This window comes from Chanos chanos, chromosome 7 (genome assembly GCF_902362185.1).
Source record: "Chanos chanos chromosome 7, fChaCha1.1, whole genome shotgun sequence".
Lineage (NCBI taxonomy): Eukaryota > Metazoa > Chordata > Actinopteri > Gonorynchiformes > Chanidae > Chanos > Chanos chanos.
In genome coordinates, this window is record NC_044501.1 from 43,683,309 (window position 1) to 43,698,878 (window position 15,570).

A 15,570-nucleotide genomic window follows, 5' to 3' on the forward strand; every position below is an offset into this window, starting at 1 on the left:
CTCTTTATGTCAATCTGGTGTACTCTGAGGTTACAATGAAAACATTTACTTTCATGAAACAATCCACTTAAATGCATCACCTTTTACATTACCCTCCATCTTATTAATTGAGGTTGATCCCTCGACTGAATATAAGTAGCTGGGCAGTCTTTAAAGTCCATGCTTTCGTCACATGCTGAACTGGTTGGTTCTGGGGTAGTTCTCATTTACATGAAGTTGGAGATTCGCCATCTCAGTGTCGCTTGCTTCGCCGGATTCGCTCCGATATCTGATACTGTATTCCATAAATGTTACAGTATCCCACAAATGTTACCGTAGCTTTTCATCATGACACATTTACTTTTGAGTACTATGGGGTTGTAGTCAAAGTATTCCCATATAGCACTATGCTGCTATCTGCCTGCAACTTCAGGCATTTTCAGAAAATCTCGTTTGAACATGGTTGGTGCTATATTGGATCAGGGGGAGGGACATTCTGCTGTTTTTATCTAGTTTTCGTGTTTTTGAAAACCGTCGTTTTTATTTTTATTTCAGTTAACGAATTTTTTTTTTTTTTTTTTTACTGTTTTAATTTTAGTCTTCGTTTTCATTAACTATAATAACCCTGTTTCAGATGCAATAAACTGTGGCATTAGAGTAACACATCTAGTAGCAGGAGCAGTAGGAGCAGGAGCAGGAGCAATAGGAGTAGCAGAGGCTGGAGCTGGGAGTGGAGTTGGAGCGGGGGCAGGTATAGCTGCAGGTGTGACTGTTGGCGCAGCTGCCTTAGCTGGAGCAAGAGGGGGAACTGTTGGGTATGAAGGAGCAGAAAGTGTGAGTGATGCCATAAAGATCGCAGGACAATAGAAAAAAAAGTTTTGAAAATGCTAAAGATATTCTTAACAAGGCTTATACATTTCCGTGTGAATGCACAAACTCCAAAGGATACAGCAAATTAGCAAATTATTGATTGTTACGTGCGGTGCACTGTGCATTTTCGTTGTGTGTCTTGTTTCGTCTGCGTCTCTCTCTCTCTCTCTCTCCAGATACCCAGCTGTGGTGAGAAAGGCTGTCAGTTTCATCTGGCCTGATGTTACGTCCCGCCTCCCCGTGCCAGCCTGGCCAACCATGAACGGAGGGCCTCTTTTTGACTTGGCCAACCAGTGGCAGAGAGCCAAGATTTAAACATGCCCGAGTGTAACTGCTGCAGATTCCGATCTCATTGTTTTGCCTTTGTGCCTTTCTACTATAATTACAAACTTGCCATTCTGTGTTCGACCCTGAATTTTCGTTTATTGACTTCGTTTGTGGATCGCGCTTTGGCTTTGGTGATTTGGTTATCGCGGGGAGAAGGACAGGTAAGGTCGGGGATCCCCGCAGTAGTGTTCACGTTGTATAGGGTTAGGTTAGAGGCGGGTAACTCTCTTGTATTTTTGTTACTAGATAGTTAGTGATATTGGTGAAGACATTTAGGGTGGTTTTTGTTTTATTGGTTTCATTACTTTGGCACCGTCTGTCGTCCTCTCCCACCTCTGTGTGTGTTTGTGTGTCCTTGTAAAGATACCTGTAAATATTTTGTAAATATCACTTTGTAAATATATTGTGCACTTTTTTCCACATTGATTCCCCATGTCCGTGTTTTCCTCCCCCATCACACCGTCCCAAACAAGCACAGACGGTGGGTTCCCTTATGCTGCGTCCCCTCTACATACCCCTAGACACCACACTCCACCGGGGACGTAATATTGATTCTGTGTATGATTCACGAAAACTTGAAGCCTTTGATCTATCCTGTGGTACTGAGGTATTGTATCAGGTTTTCCATTTGCTCAGTCTTCTGAATTTTTTACTTTAGTTTAATTTACTTTAATTGCAATCATGTTTGGGGTGGAAAAAAGGATAATGAATGCTTATTTCCATGGTAGTCTTTTTTTTTTTTTTTGTCTAAACTGTAATTGTCTTGCTATCATTAAACGCTGTTATCTTAAAACCAAAACATTTGCAGTAATGTTGAGACTTTATTATTATTATTATTATTATTATTATTATTATTTGTTTTGGGTTTTTTTATTTATTTTTTTGGTGTTCAGCAATGAAATGAATTCTCCATCATTCTACTGCAGTGGGCTAAAGATGACCCTGTATTTGATTTCTGAGAAGTTTGATGAGAATATAGTTGGTGTTTTTGTTGTAAATGTACACATGCTTTTCTATTCCTAGTGTGCCAAATAAACTTGTCTTTCAAAGTTCCAGTACTTCACGAGTCTGTCATTCATTCATTCACTACTAATAGTTCAGTATAAATAATTTAATATAATTATTCAATATACGTTGTTTCTCAGTGCTGTAGAAATATAGTGTAACTGTCAATATAGTGGTCTTCTGCAACAACAGTGCATAGATGTTATGTTCTTACTTCTACAGTTTGTGTGTGTATGTGTGTGTGTGTGTGTGTGTGTGTGTCTACCTGTAGTAAATATATCATGAATATAAGCAAGATTATTTTTGAAATAAGGAGGGAAAGTACATTTTCTTCAGAAGCATTGTGCTACAATCTTTTACCAGTGAGTGGCGTCATGGTGACATTCTGACAAACTTTAAGCTGAAGCAGATGTGTTCAGGCAGATAGTTTCTCACTGAAGATTGATCAGTCAGCAGCACCTCAGATAAGATTAATGTTAATATTCTAATATCACTGAAATGTGTTATTGTTAACATATTATTAACGTTAATACCCCAGACAGCATGTGCGTTTTAGGATTTTATTTTTCACACTTGAGCTATTGGTAGAAGCACTTGAAGCAGTAAGATGTGAATTGCAAGGCAGACAAGTGGACTGCTCACCAAAGTCAGTAAAATGAGCTCCTGACATGCACTTCCGTCTGTGTATGTGTTTCTGTGTGTGTGAGAATGTGTGTGTGTGGTCATGTGTATGTGTTTCTGTGTCTATGTGTGTGTGTGTGTGTGGTCATGTGTATGTGTTTCTGTGTCTATGTCTGTGTGTGTGTCGTCATGTGTACGTGCAGATGTGCATTCTTGCAAATGTAAAAGAAGCATTTTTTTCCACTGGCTGACAACAGTAAAGACATTACACCAGTACATCACATCATAACACTTACACAATTTCACGAGAACTATGTCCTTATAAATTCTCAAATTCTCATGTACTCACTGTGTGTTTGTGTGCGTAAAGGAAGCAGTTCTCCACTGAATGAGAGCAGTTTGGACCTGTTCCTGTCTGTATACCCTGGGTTCTGTGAAGATTACTGATGTTGAAGGGAAATTGGATGTCAGTATTAAGGTCATTTCAAGTGGACAGGTGACAGAGTCTATAAAATACAAGGTTTTCACACAGTCGCTTGAGCAAATATTGTTATTTCCATTTGTTTATCTCAGGCTACATTATTTAGGGCTACAAATGAAACTGTCTTGTTTTTCCTCATGGATTTAATCATTGTTTAGCTTCAGTTGAGTATTTGTTTTGTTTTATTCCTGAACAGAAAGAAAAAAAGCACATCATAACATATCAGAGCTCTTGGATTCCAAAGTGCATTTCTTTTGCTTAAAAGTGGTAGAGTCTCTGATTTAACATTTTGTTTTGATTGGTTCTCATCAATGCTCTGTCTCATGCAGTACTGGGTCACTCACTGAAAGTGGCTGATCGGTCACATAAATAGTCCCATACACACCCTGTTCCTAAAATTACTTTTGACAAGGTATAGGCTTAATTTTTTTTTCCTTCATTTTTTTCTAATCTTTGTAGGGCCTTGGCCTGAGACCAGGAACAGAGTAGGCCTGTGTTATTAAGCCCTGCTCTATGTATGTAAAGTAGAGTACACAAGACTGTCAGGAGAATTTCCATTTTCTATATAATGAGGTTTCTCGGCTTGCAGAGCATAACAGCAGATGAAGAAGACCACATCCTGCTGGCCTGCTATTTAAGCTTGACTTTCACTTTAAGTCCCCTCTATATGTTATCGCCCACAGAGCAGAGAGGAAACAGTGAGCGGACAGTTACACTTTCAGCATTTCATTCTCTCATTCTTTTGTCTTTGGTGTATATGTCAAAACATCATTACGCGTTCTAGACCATTGATGGTGAGTATATGTTTTATAATTTGACTTACCCTGGACTGCACATAGAACATTCAAATTGTACACAGTTAGGAAAAGACTGAACTGCATTTTTATATGTGTGGATGAAAAAAGATAGAAAATATATATTTTTTAAATCAAAAGTCATAGATACATTAATTCAGAGTTCAATGATAGCACCTTTTTCAGATTTTCTCTCTTGAAATCAGTGTCTCAGTTTGTTACTTGTTGTAACTGAGATACTGTTCTGTTTTTCTTAGTTGGAAGGCCCAAATGTTATGGAGCCACTGTATGTAGCCTCTTTCCTTATATGTGTTTAACCATTTGCCATAAGCCATAAAAGATGAAATGATCAACAGTTTATACTATGTACCTCAGTGCAAAAAGAATAAAAAAAGCCGTCCTTTCATTGCTTAATATGTTTTTATTTTAATCTACCCTCATTCTACCTTGCAAAATCAGGATAAAACTTTTAATCCTAACTTTTTAAAGTGAAGTGAGCTAACAGGGTATTTAAGAAGATGGTTTTCTGTTCGAGGTGTAATGGAAAAGCACAGATAGGCCTCCACCCTGACCTTCTGCTACGTTTGTTTGTCTGACAGCGCCCCCCTTTTTCCCCCTTTGTTTCTTTTAACTTTAATCAGCAGGGCAGCAGCCACAATATGAACTAGGGAATGATACAAGATCAAAATGTTATCCTCTAAGTATTTAAAAACATTTTTACGTCAATCTGGCTTGAAAACACAGAATCCCAAGTCTTAAAAGTGAAGTTAGAAATCATTAGTTAACTCATCAGTGAAATGAGAAATCATCAGTGTCCCTGTGTTGTGGCTTTTTTGTGTGTGTTTGTGTGTGTGTGTGTGTGTGTGTGCGTGTGTTTGTGTGTGTGTGTGTGTGTGTGTGTGTGTGTGTCTTAACAAGCAGAGCACCGGCCATGGGCCCAATTAGGGAAGTTTTTGTATTTACAAAACAAAAACTTTATCTAAAAAGTCCTCTGCCCGATCACCATCCCATGTGGTCATAGCATTGCAAAATATTTAAGTGTGCACCTATTTAAACCCTTCTTTAAACCCTTGTTTAAACCTAACCTAAGTTCAAATATCGAAATCATGAGGCTTTCTATTCAGAGAGTACATAAAGTGAGGACAATTACTTTAGATACTCTTTGTGCACTTTACTAATTATGCTGCCGTAGGGGAATTAGTCGTTTATTTCATTAATAATGAGGCAATTTCTACTCTGCAAGTGACAGAGTCTCAATCTATGGGACTCAACAAAACTCACCATTGGACAGAATATAATCTAACAAATAATTATTTTGTGATTTTCTTCTTCTCATACATTCTGTTCAAATTGAAATGGAGAAGTACAGGAAGGCTCTCAAGCCCCTTTCCTTTCCCTGTGTCATAGTACCACTGGGTGGTAGCCTTTTCTTCTAAATTCGCTAAATAGTATGCCTAGCCCTTACTGGGGAGCAATATTTACAAGATGAAAACTTCTTCAGAAATATTGTATATTTCACAAGTTGTATTTATGCTTTCAACTTCAGCTCAGAGCAAAATGTGTAGAACAAACACATTTACATTTACATTGATTCAATTAACAGACTATTGGTTAAGAAAAAATACAACAAATATCATTGCATTCAAACTTATAGTTGTGAAACACACTCCCACCTCAAGAGGGAGTCAGCTGGTTTTCAAGCTAACTGCTTCCCATATGTATTCGCACTCTTTTTTCATAGGTGGCTGTGTTGCAGTGCTCACTGCTCACTTACAATCATATGTGCCGCAGTGGATATGAAATGCGACTTGAAAATCACGATTAATATATTTGTGAATGTGTGACGAATCTGGTGACAGAGGCAGACCACAACTGCTTCTGTTAACACATTGTAAAACCATTTGGGACATAACAATGGTTCCTGTGTGAATCCACTGCTGACCCATACTAATAGCTAGCGAAAATGCTGAGTTAACATTACTGACAAAAGTACTTTCAGAAATATATGTTTTAATCTTGTCAGTTAAACACAGTATAATTAGTAAGGTCACGCAAAGGCAGTGGATTCACGTAACCCCCGGTCCCAATAAGATGTGGGGTGGGAGGTTGTCACCCAGCTGTTTCATATTTCAGGCAATGCTATTTAGTTGAAGTAAAATTAACCAGGCCTACAACATTATAACGTATTTATCCTTTGAAGGCCAATCTGAGTTAACCTAGGGCCTATTTAACTGAAGCTTTACGTTATCTTTTATAAAGGAAGCATTTGATTCAGTTGTGTTTCTATAGGTTTTGTTGCATATTCCACAAGCTTTCATTCTACAGGTTCTACAAGCAAGTCAGTGCATTCAGTAGGTTCTTTCAGAGTCATCAGGCTCAGTAAATGCATTGTGACAACAATACAACGTTGACATTAAAAAGAAAATGTACTTTTGAATACTTAAGTGTTTTCAAAAGCAAAATTTAACTGAACAACTTTTACTTGTATTGGAGTAATATCTGACCAGGAGTATCTATACTATGACTCAAGTAATGGGGCTGCGTACTTTGGCCACCTCTGGAAGTAACTCAATAAATCATTGTTTTGGCATTTTAGAAGAAGATGATTTCCCATTCGCATTATGATGGAAGATCACATATAGGGCTCTGTCAGTCCTGAAGCCATTTACTATCCTTGTTTCTCGGTGTTCTTCTATGGCAGCTGTTTTTTTCTTTTTCTTTTTTTTAAATTCCTCAGCAGTGCAGCAGCCACAAACTGAACTAAACAATGATATTTACAGATGAAAGGCAGTGCAATGATCTTTACAATCCCAGTATCTGCCGAAATGTAGAATATACTGTATCTAAATGAAATAATCTGAATGCACGATAATTATATCTGTGTTTTTTTCATTTGTATTTTTTAAATGTATTAAACATATTCATGTTGTGAAACATTGCTTAAATGTACAGCATATTTTAAAATATATCTTAAAATGGTGCTGTGGCTGGGCAGGTTTCCACTCAGCCATGTACTACAGTATTGTTCATTTCTGAGCTTCTTTTGTATAATTTTTTACATATAGTTGTTTGAAAAGTCCATCTATGTACCATTGCTAATCATTAAGTCACTTCATTTTAGGTATAAGGTAATTTATTTTAGGTACGGAAAATAGCAGCCAGCGTTAGCAGTAGATGTTGATCTTGGTCTTCACATCCCCTCCCACACAATGTTAATGAGTCAGGGAGGAATCAGTTAGAGACATTTATCACTTTTTTTTATTTGTTCAGTTAACAAAGAACCATAAAGTTTCCTTACCTCTGAGCAGATGACCAAAGGACAACTGTGCCTTGTAAGCACTCCATTCATTTTAACTTTTTTGTTGTTTTCTGAACACATGCCAACAAAGATTGATTTCTAGAGAAAAGAAAGGCCTAGAAACTACACATTTAAAGACATTAAAGACTGTGGGATTTTTAGAAACTGATGAAGATTCACTCTCCCACTATAGTCAAATGAACTTAGTATTATGATCCTTGTGAAGACAGGAGATGGTAAGTGCGCTTTCTTGCAACCAAATTTTGATTGTATAGTATAAATATAGTTATATAGTTATATGGTAGGTTTTTCAGCTCTGAAGCTATATTTAGCAAGATCTGTGGCACTCAATTTCTTATGCAGGACCAAATAACTTCTAGATGTGATACCGAACTATATTAATACCATACAGAATCGAAATTTGGTTGCAAAAAAGTGAAGACTAGTGGAGATATTAGGCTAATTTTTGAAAATTTAAGATTCTTGGTTGGGGTAATTTATTTGAACTATTTACATTAATACATTTTGCAAATGATCCTCGGGATTTCTTGGGTGTTTGTTGCAAATTTCTGCCCAATCCAGTAAAAGATAAGCGATTGGTGAGGCTTACAAAGAATCACAAAAATGATTACATTTAGCTCAGAGAGCCAAACTTCAAAAACTTATAGGAGTTATAGGATTTTGCAATTTAAAAGAAGTTTTCACATGAATTTTTATCAAGAAAATCAATGTCATGAACTAGAGGGCTTAGGTGAGTTGGTATGGAATGACTCAATGGTCAAATTGTACTTAAGTAAAAGTAAAATTACTTGTGCAAAAATCTACTCAAATAAAAGTAAAAAGTAAAAGTAAAAAATTATATAAAGTGCATTAATAAAAAGTTAAATGAAATACATAAACATGAAATAAATACAACTAAAAACTGTAATAAAACATAAACATGATATAAAATCAAGTATACAAACAAATTAAGGTAAAAACATGTCAATGTGTGACCAGTACAGTTCTTGCAAGCACTAGCAATGAAAGGTTTGGAAAATAGGTGAATTGAATTAAAAACAAATTAAACATTTCCCTACTTAATGTAAGTCAAAACATAGAATGAGTAAAACACTGGTACCTCGTATAACTAAAAGAGGTACAACTGCTACAATATGTAACTATACACAAATGTGTAGTACTATATATACTGCATGTGAGGATTGAGTGACTTGAAAAAAGAAACATTTAGAAGGGTGACATCAGGACATCTGCTTGTAGCCTATATCAAAAATCCATAACAGTGGAAACCTGGATTAAACAGTGTAGAAGACCTCACTCACAGCAGTCTTCCACACTGTTTAATCCATATCCGTAATCTCTCATCTAGCGTTCTTGGTTTCGGAAAGGTAAAAAATACGACACCCTACTCTAAACTTTTTGTCAGACTTGCAGGTTCCATGTGCACACCATTTCTGCATTTTCCCTTGTTCTTAAATCTTGACAGGCTTCCAGCGCCTAGTCACAGTTGCTAACTTGGTGGCCGCGGTGCTTAGTGAGGGAGATAGTAAAATACCCGGACAGAGCAGACATAGCTTTTATTCCTGTCTGCTACTACATGCACGTTGCACTGAACCATTAAATCAGGAGCAGAGTTGGTGGCTCAAGCTACTTGCTGACTGTTCGAAAAGAACTCAAAATTACGAGAAATAAAGTCGGAATTGCAAGAAATAAAGTCAGAATTATGAGGGGGGGAAGTCAGAAATGTGAGAAATAAAATCAGCTATGTGAGAAATAAAGTCCTAACCACTTCTCCTTGACCTCGGTGGAAAACGTCACAAAAAAAGGGAAGGAGAATTTGTTAGGACTTAGGAAAAGACAACCACGAGCCGTTTCTCAATATGCGTTCTTCTCTGTACTTGCGTTCTTGTGGACTTGTGAAACATCATCAGTCACGGCCGAAGTACTGTTCCATTTCAAAGTTCACATCTAGCTAAGCACAGATCAAATACCCGGATGTGTTCTTGATTTGTGGGTTTTATCAAGAATGCATCAGGAGGTGACCTGTGTGGACTTGGTGAGCCAAGTTTCCCAGAATGCTTTTCATCCGAATTCCACAGAAGTTGAGATAATGGCAGCAGACGAGCTACAAGATACCTGTAAATTTTGTATTATGACTTTTATTCTGTCACCAAATGTAGTTTTTAAGATTTTTCAGCAGAGAAATTAATATCTCAGAATTCGAATCTGGGTCGGTAGCGCCTCCTTGAAAGCCCTAAATGTTCGGAGATGTGACGTCTACTAGCCAACCGAGCTAGCTAGCTCCAGAGCCTATAGCCAGCAAGAACGCTGCTGTTTCAAATGCAGTTTAAGCGTACTGTATCCTCCCATGTCATTGGGAGTCCAATTTACAATTTAGCATTTAGCAGACGCTTTTAGCCAAAGTGACTTACAATCAGTGCATCAGTCGGATTCCTAATACCTCATAAGCAGACATTGCTAAAAAGACTGAGCGTCAATTTACTCCTTCGTAATGCGCCCTGGAATTCTTAGACAAACATAGATACAAGACAAGGTTTGTTTTTTATTGAGGAAAATGAGGTTAGGCATTGGAGGATAGATGGGTTATGAAGAGGTGGGTTTTCAGTTTCTTGCGGAAGATGGTGAGGGATTCCGCAGTCCTAACTGTATGAGGGAGGTCGTTCCACCACTGAGGGGCAATGGCGGAGAAGGGGCGAGAAGAGGCGAGGCTGACCAGAGTTGAACTCCCAAGTTGAACTCCCAAGAACGGGAGAACATACTTGCCATACTCTGTATTGGGAAATGGCTAAAGTGTTGAGAGAATCTGACTGCACGTGCACTAGGCTACGTAATTTTGTGACGGCGCATGTTACTGATGTCGGTCTGGCGTGGTAAAACTACTTGGTAATGTTCTGAAGAAGGACTACTACAAGCTCATGTTAAATACTTCGCTCCATGCGCTCTAACTGTGTTGTTTCATGTAGGCTATATAACGGGAAAACCCGGTAAAAAGATGTTACTTCATTACCAAGGTTGGAATTGAAATAAAAAAGGAATTTAAGCTAGCCTACCGGTCACAAATGTGATCGGTTGTTAACGCTCATCCCCCTGTTAGTATGACCGCATGAAAATAATTGTTAAATTCATGCAAGATAGGCATAACATGTTAGGCCTACAAATCTACTACTGTACATATCATCATTCTTAAGTTTCAAAAATGCTGAATTAAAAACATCATCTAGCTATAAACGTCTCATATCCCTTGTCAGCAGTGGCGGTTTAACCTTGTATGGCACCCTTTTTTTACAAGAACAATCTCATTGTGTTCTGTGCAGGCAGTGTGTGTTTTCTAGAGGTCTGGAGGTACTTGTCAGTAAACTGAGACTGTGGCTGTGAATGCATCTGTTTGTGTAGGTTTATGCCCATGTGTGCACTGGGGAAAACAGTTCAGAGATCACATGGAGCTGTGCAGTGATTCAGAGGGTCACGACTTTTTAAAAAAAACGTTTATGTTGCCTTGTCATGTATCAGAGGTCTTGTAATCAGTAGCTTTGCATGGCATTTGTTTCTTTATTTCAGTGTGCTTAGTGTACCAAAAATTTCCATTTGAATTTGTTATGTTGATTCTTTCGCAGATTTAATTCAAGATCTCTCCTGAGGCGCTGAAGATATCGGACAGTCACATTGCCGTTGTAGATTGTAGACTGCTCTTGTCTTCTGTGGTTGGACAACTTATCCCATCATGGCAACAGTGCAAGAATTGCTGAGAGTGGTTTTGCAGTCTTCCTGCCTCCTGTGGTTGCGTGTGGCAGCTCTGATCTTCACCTGTGTGGCCTTCAGTGTAGTAGCACATGGAGAGGCATTGAGCTGCGTTGAGGTCGACTTGTGTATCTTCTGCTGGGCTTCCAGCTTCGCCGGTACCTCACTGGTTTTGCTGGTGGAACTTTTCGGCCTCCAGACCCGAATCCCTGTCTCCTGGACCAACTTTCCAATCACCTTCGCCTGCTACGCCTCTTTACTCTGCCTCTCCGCTTCCATCATGTTTCCCTGGAACTTTCTCAAGGGACTCAGCTCTCACGAAGAGATTCGGAATCCCCGCATTGCTGCTACAGTCTTCTCCTGCCTGGCCACCGTCGCCTACCTGGGAGAGGTGAGTCTGTCCCGGGCTAAGCCGGGAGAGGTGGCCGGCTACATGGCCACAGTCCCAGGGCTCCTGAAGGTGTGCGAGACTTTCGTGGCCTCTGTTATCTTCGTCTTCATCAGCAACCCGGTGTCATACAATCAGCACGCCGCCCTGAAGTGGTGCATGGCTGTCTACTGCATCTGTTTTGTGTTGTCGGCTGCCATCGTGGTGCTTTGCATGGGTGAGTGCACGTGCTGCCTGCGTTTCCCCCATTTCCTGTCCGTGTACACCTTCCTGGCCGTCGTCATGTACCTCACGGCCACCATCATCTGGCCCGTGTTCAAATTCGACATCCATCACTCTAGTTTGAAGCCTAATGAACACAACCAGACTGGACTAGTGGCCATAGCTGTGCTCACCGCTCTCAATTTCCTCATATATGTGGCAGACTTGGCCCACTCTCCCTGCCCATGGAAAAGAAGTGGAGGAGGAGGAGGAGACGAAGAAAGAGCTCCACTGGTACAACCCTGAAAAAAAAGCAATGTTACATCTACTTAAATTAATTGTGGACAGTTTTTCCACGAAAATAAATCATGTTCCTTCAAAGCTAAGTAATTTTGTTGATCTAACAAAATTAAGACACATGAAATGAATGTAATTTACTGTGGTAACTTACATTTAATGTGATCAAGTTAGATGAACTTGATTTATTTGAGTAGGTAGTTGCTACAGCTGTCAGTGATCCAGTTTGAATATTTGGATTTAACAGATAAATTTAATCTAGCTTTAACTCATCAATGCTAAAACTGAAGAGCTAACTGAAACATTTTACAGCCTACTTGGTCGAACAACCAGTGTTTGCAGCATTAGTTCATTTTCAAATCCGCTTGTTCTAGTTTGGGTAGTGGGGGTGGGGGTGGGGGTGCTGGAGGTGACTGGGAATGAGGCACATCACACATATAAGTGATACAAGTACACAGTGGCACAAGGCCTAAGTGGCTCATTCAGTAAACATGTAAATATAAATGAGAGGTTATTTGTCATTTAAATGGTAAACCACCTGAAATAGCACAACAATCCTGGAGTTATAGGCATGCACTAACAATTGAAAACCAAGTCCCATGAGACTCGGATAAACATAATTCACTCTAGTGCATTTTACATGACTTTTTAGTTGGTTGAACTATTGGCTTATTTATGCCCTTTCTACCATAAGATTTCAAGTAATACATGGAAATTCATGAATATAAGTTGTTTCAACTTGACGAATTTGTGATTAGCATAACTAAAGCAAATAAAAGTTATTTCAACTTGATTTATTTGCTTTAAATATACAAACATCAGTTTTCATTTTATTGAGTGGGGCAACCATGATTATGTGCTCATGTAGATTTTAAATAATATATTAGGTAAAATATTTTCAATATAATTGGGCCATTCTGTTTTCAATATAACTGGGCCATTCTGTTTATGTAATTTCAAATAGAGAGAATATTGAGTGACTCCTAATGTAATCAGGTAGTTTTTAACTGAAAAGTACTTCCTGTCTAAGTATGCTTTTTTGATTGCAGCACGCTATCATCTAACCACAAGACATTTGAAGAGAGGAGGTTGAAAAGATTGCGTTTCAGTAACATTTTGTCATTGTGGCTCTGCAGTATGATGAATGAAGCCTAGTTTTTCGAACAGCTAACTATGTTTGAGGGCTTTTCAAGACGACGCTAACATATAAGAACTACAAGGAATGCCTCTCACTTATCCACATATTTTTTTTTTTTACATCTTGTTCTTAAGCTAACATTAGCTAACTGTATGTATGTATGTATTGTCGTGCCAATGGTATGAGGAAAGCCTGGTTAATGGTTCACTGTGAATATCAGACTTAATACTAATATCACTTAGCTGTAACCATAATCTTATTTCTGAGCCTGAACCCAGTGAAATTACAAATATTCTGAAAAACTATTTAGAGCTCAGCGCTCTGAACACTGAACCTAGAAATTATTCAGAATAACTCTTCATTAGCAGTACAGATAAGAAATAATGGCATTAAAGTAGCAAGTACAATAATCAAAGGTGGACAGTAACAAAGTACATTTACTTGAGTACTGTGCTTAAGTATATTTTTCGAGTATCTGTACTTGAATGTTTTTTTTTTTTTTTTTGGAAACTTATGACTTTTACTCCACTACATTTGAAAGACAACTACTTTACTTTTCACTCAACTACATTTCTATGAAGGTTCTCGTTACTCATTACTTTGAAGCTTAGCTTTGAAGTCAGCGGACGAATTTTCTTTTCTAAAATGCGACAGGCCACATTTTGTGCGTCACAGCAGAAAAACCAATCACAGTAAACTACCCCGGTGCTGTCAGTCAAGTGCGTGCTGCATTTTTTTAACAACTGAACTTGGCGGTTTTACTGATGCCTGCTACTACGGCAGATAAAGATGATACAGATAAAGGTTTCTCACCAGAGCACCTATGGCCATACCATAAGTCCATGTTTGAGATTTCTGAAATCAACTGGTTTTCAAGCAGTACTGCTTCCCGTACGCATTCGCCCTCTGTGTTTGCCTACCTTTTTTCATAGGTGGCTGTGATGCAGTGCTCACTGCTCACTTACAATCATATGTGCCGCAGTGGATATGAAATGCGACTTGAAAATCACGATTAATATATTTGTGAATGTGTGACGAATCTGGTGACAGAGGCAGACCACAACTGCTTCTGTTAACACATTGTAAAACCATTTGGGACATAACAATGGTTCCTGTGTGAATCCACTGCTGACCCATACTAATAGCTAGCGAAAATGCTGATTTAACGTTACTGACAAAAGTACTTTTAGAAATATATGTTTTAGTCTTGTCAGTTAAACACAGTATTATTAGTAAGGTCATGCGAAGGCAGTGAATTCACGTAGGACTCGGTCCCAATGGGATGTAGGTGGGGGGGGGGGGGGGTCTCATCCAATTGTTTCACATTTCAGGCAATGCTATTTAGTTCAAGTAAAATGAACCTATCCTACAACATAACGACGTCTTTATCCTTTTAAGATCATTCTGAGTTAACCTAAGGCCTATTTCACTGAATCTATACACTGTCTTATAGAGGAAGCATTCGATTCAACTGTGTCTCTATAGGCTTTGTTGCATATTCCACAAGCTTTTAGTTCTACAGGTTCTACAAGCAAGTGAGTGGATTCAGTGGGTTGTTTGAGTCATCAGGCTCAGTAAATGCATTGTTACAATACAACGTTGACATTAAAAAGAAAAAAAGTAACTTTTCAATACTTAAGCATTTTTAAAAGCAAATACTCCAGTACTTTTACTCAAGAATTTAACTGAACAACTTTTACTTGTATCGGAGTAATATTTGACCAGGAGTATCTGTAATACAATAATACTCTTCGAATTCAATACCTCTAGCTAAGTTCCTGGATCACCACATTCTGTAACTTGGAAATAATGTGCCGCATACTCAAAGCGTAGGAATACCAACGTACATGTTTATTACAACGATCAAATTCAGACAGTACAGAATCTAATGTTGAATAAATTGGAAATCAGGTGGAATTAAGACACATCCACTATACACACACACATGCAACAGCATCTAAACTACTCACAGGACAAACTACTAACATTAGACAATAACAATATCCTCGTAACCTAAAGTATGTATGAATGAACAGCTACGCATTACACAGTATGAGGCATTACTCATGAAGAGGCATGCTTAACCAAAAGAACTGAGTGATATTCTGGTGGAGTTACTTACACACAAAAGTGTAGTGACTGAAGGAGAGAAAACGGATGAGGAAGAGCAGCCCCAGACACGTTCAGGTATGAGAGACCGGAGATACCGAGGTTGGCAGTAGGAGACGGCGAGCGAGACTTTGTGTGTCGGTGCCGGGAAAGTCTTTTAGCATCGTGGATCTTCCATAGCGATGAGCCTGCCCTAGTGGAAATTCCAGCTGAAAATCCAGTAGCTAGTCTATTGGAACGAACTGGTCTCAAACGATCGGGACTGGTTTCAACTGGTTCAAGTTGGGTTTTCAGATTCTATTG

General features: G+C 38.6%; 1 protein-coding gene across 1 annotated transcript; it reads left to right on the forward strand.

The window, feature by feature from the left end:
- The first annotated feature begins 11,117 nt into the window (after window positions 1-11,117).
- Window positions 11,118-12,029, forward strand: LOC115816421 (myeloid-associated differentiation marker homolog). Its single transcript, XM_030779375.1, has one exon. It carries the CDS (start codon window positions 11,118-11,120, stop codon window positions 12,027-12,029), a length of 912 nt encoding a protein of 303 aa, XP_030635235.1.
- Window positions 12,030-15,570: the final 3,541 nt, after the last annotated feature.

Coding starts and splice junctions, on each gene's coding strand:
- LOC115816421 (XM_030779375.1), top strand. CDS start 11,118: ATGGCAACAGTGCAAGAATTGCTGAGAGTGGTTTTGCAGTCTTCCTGC.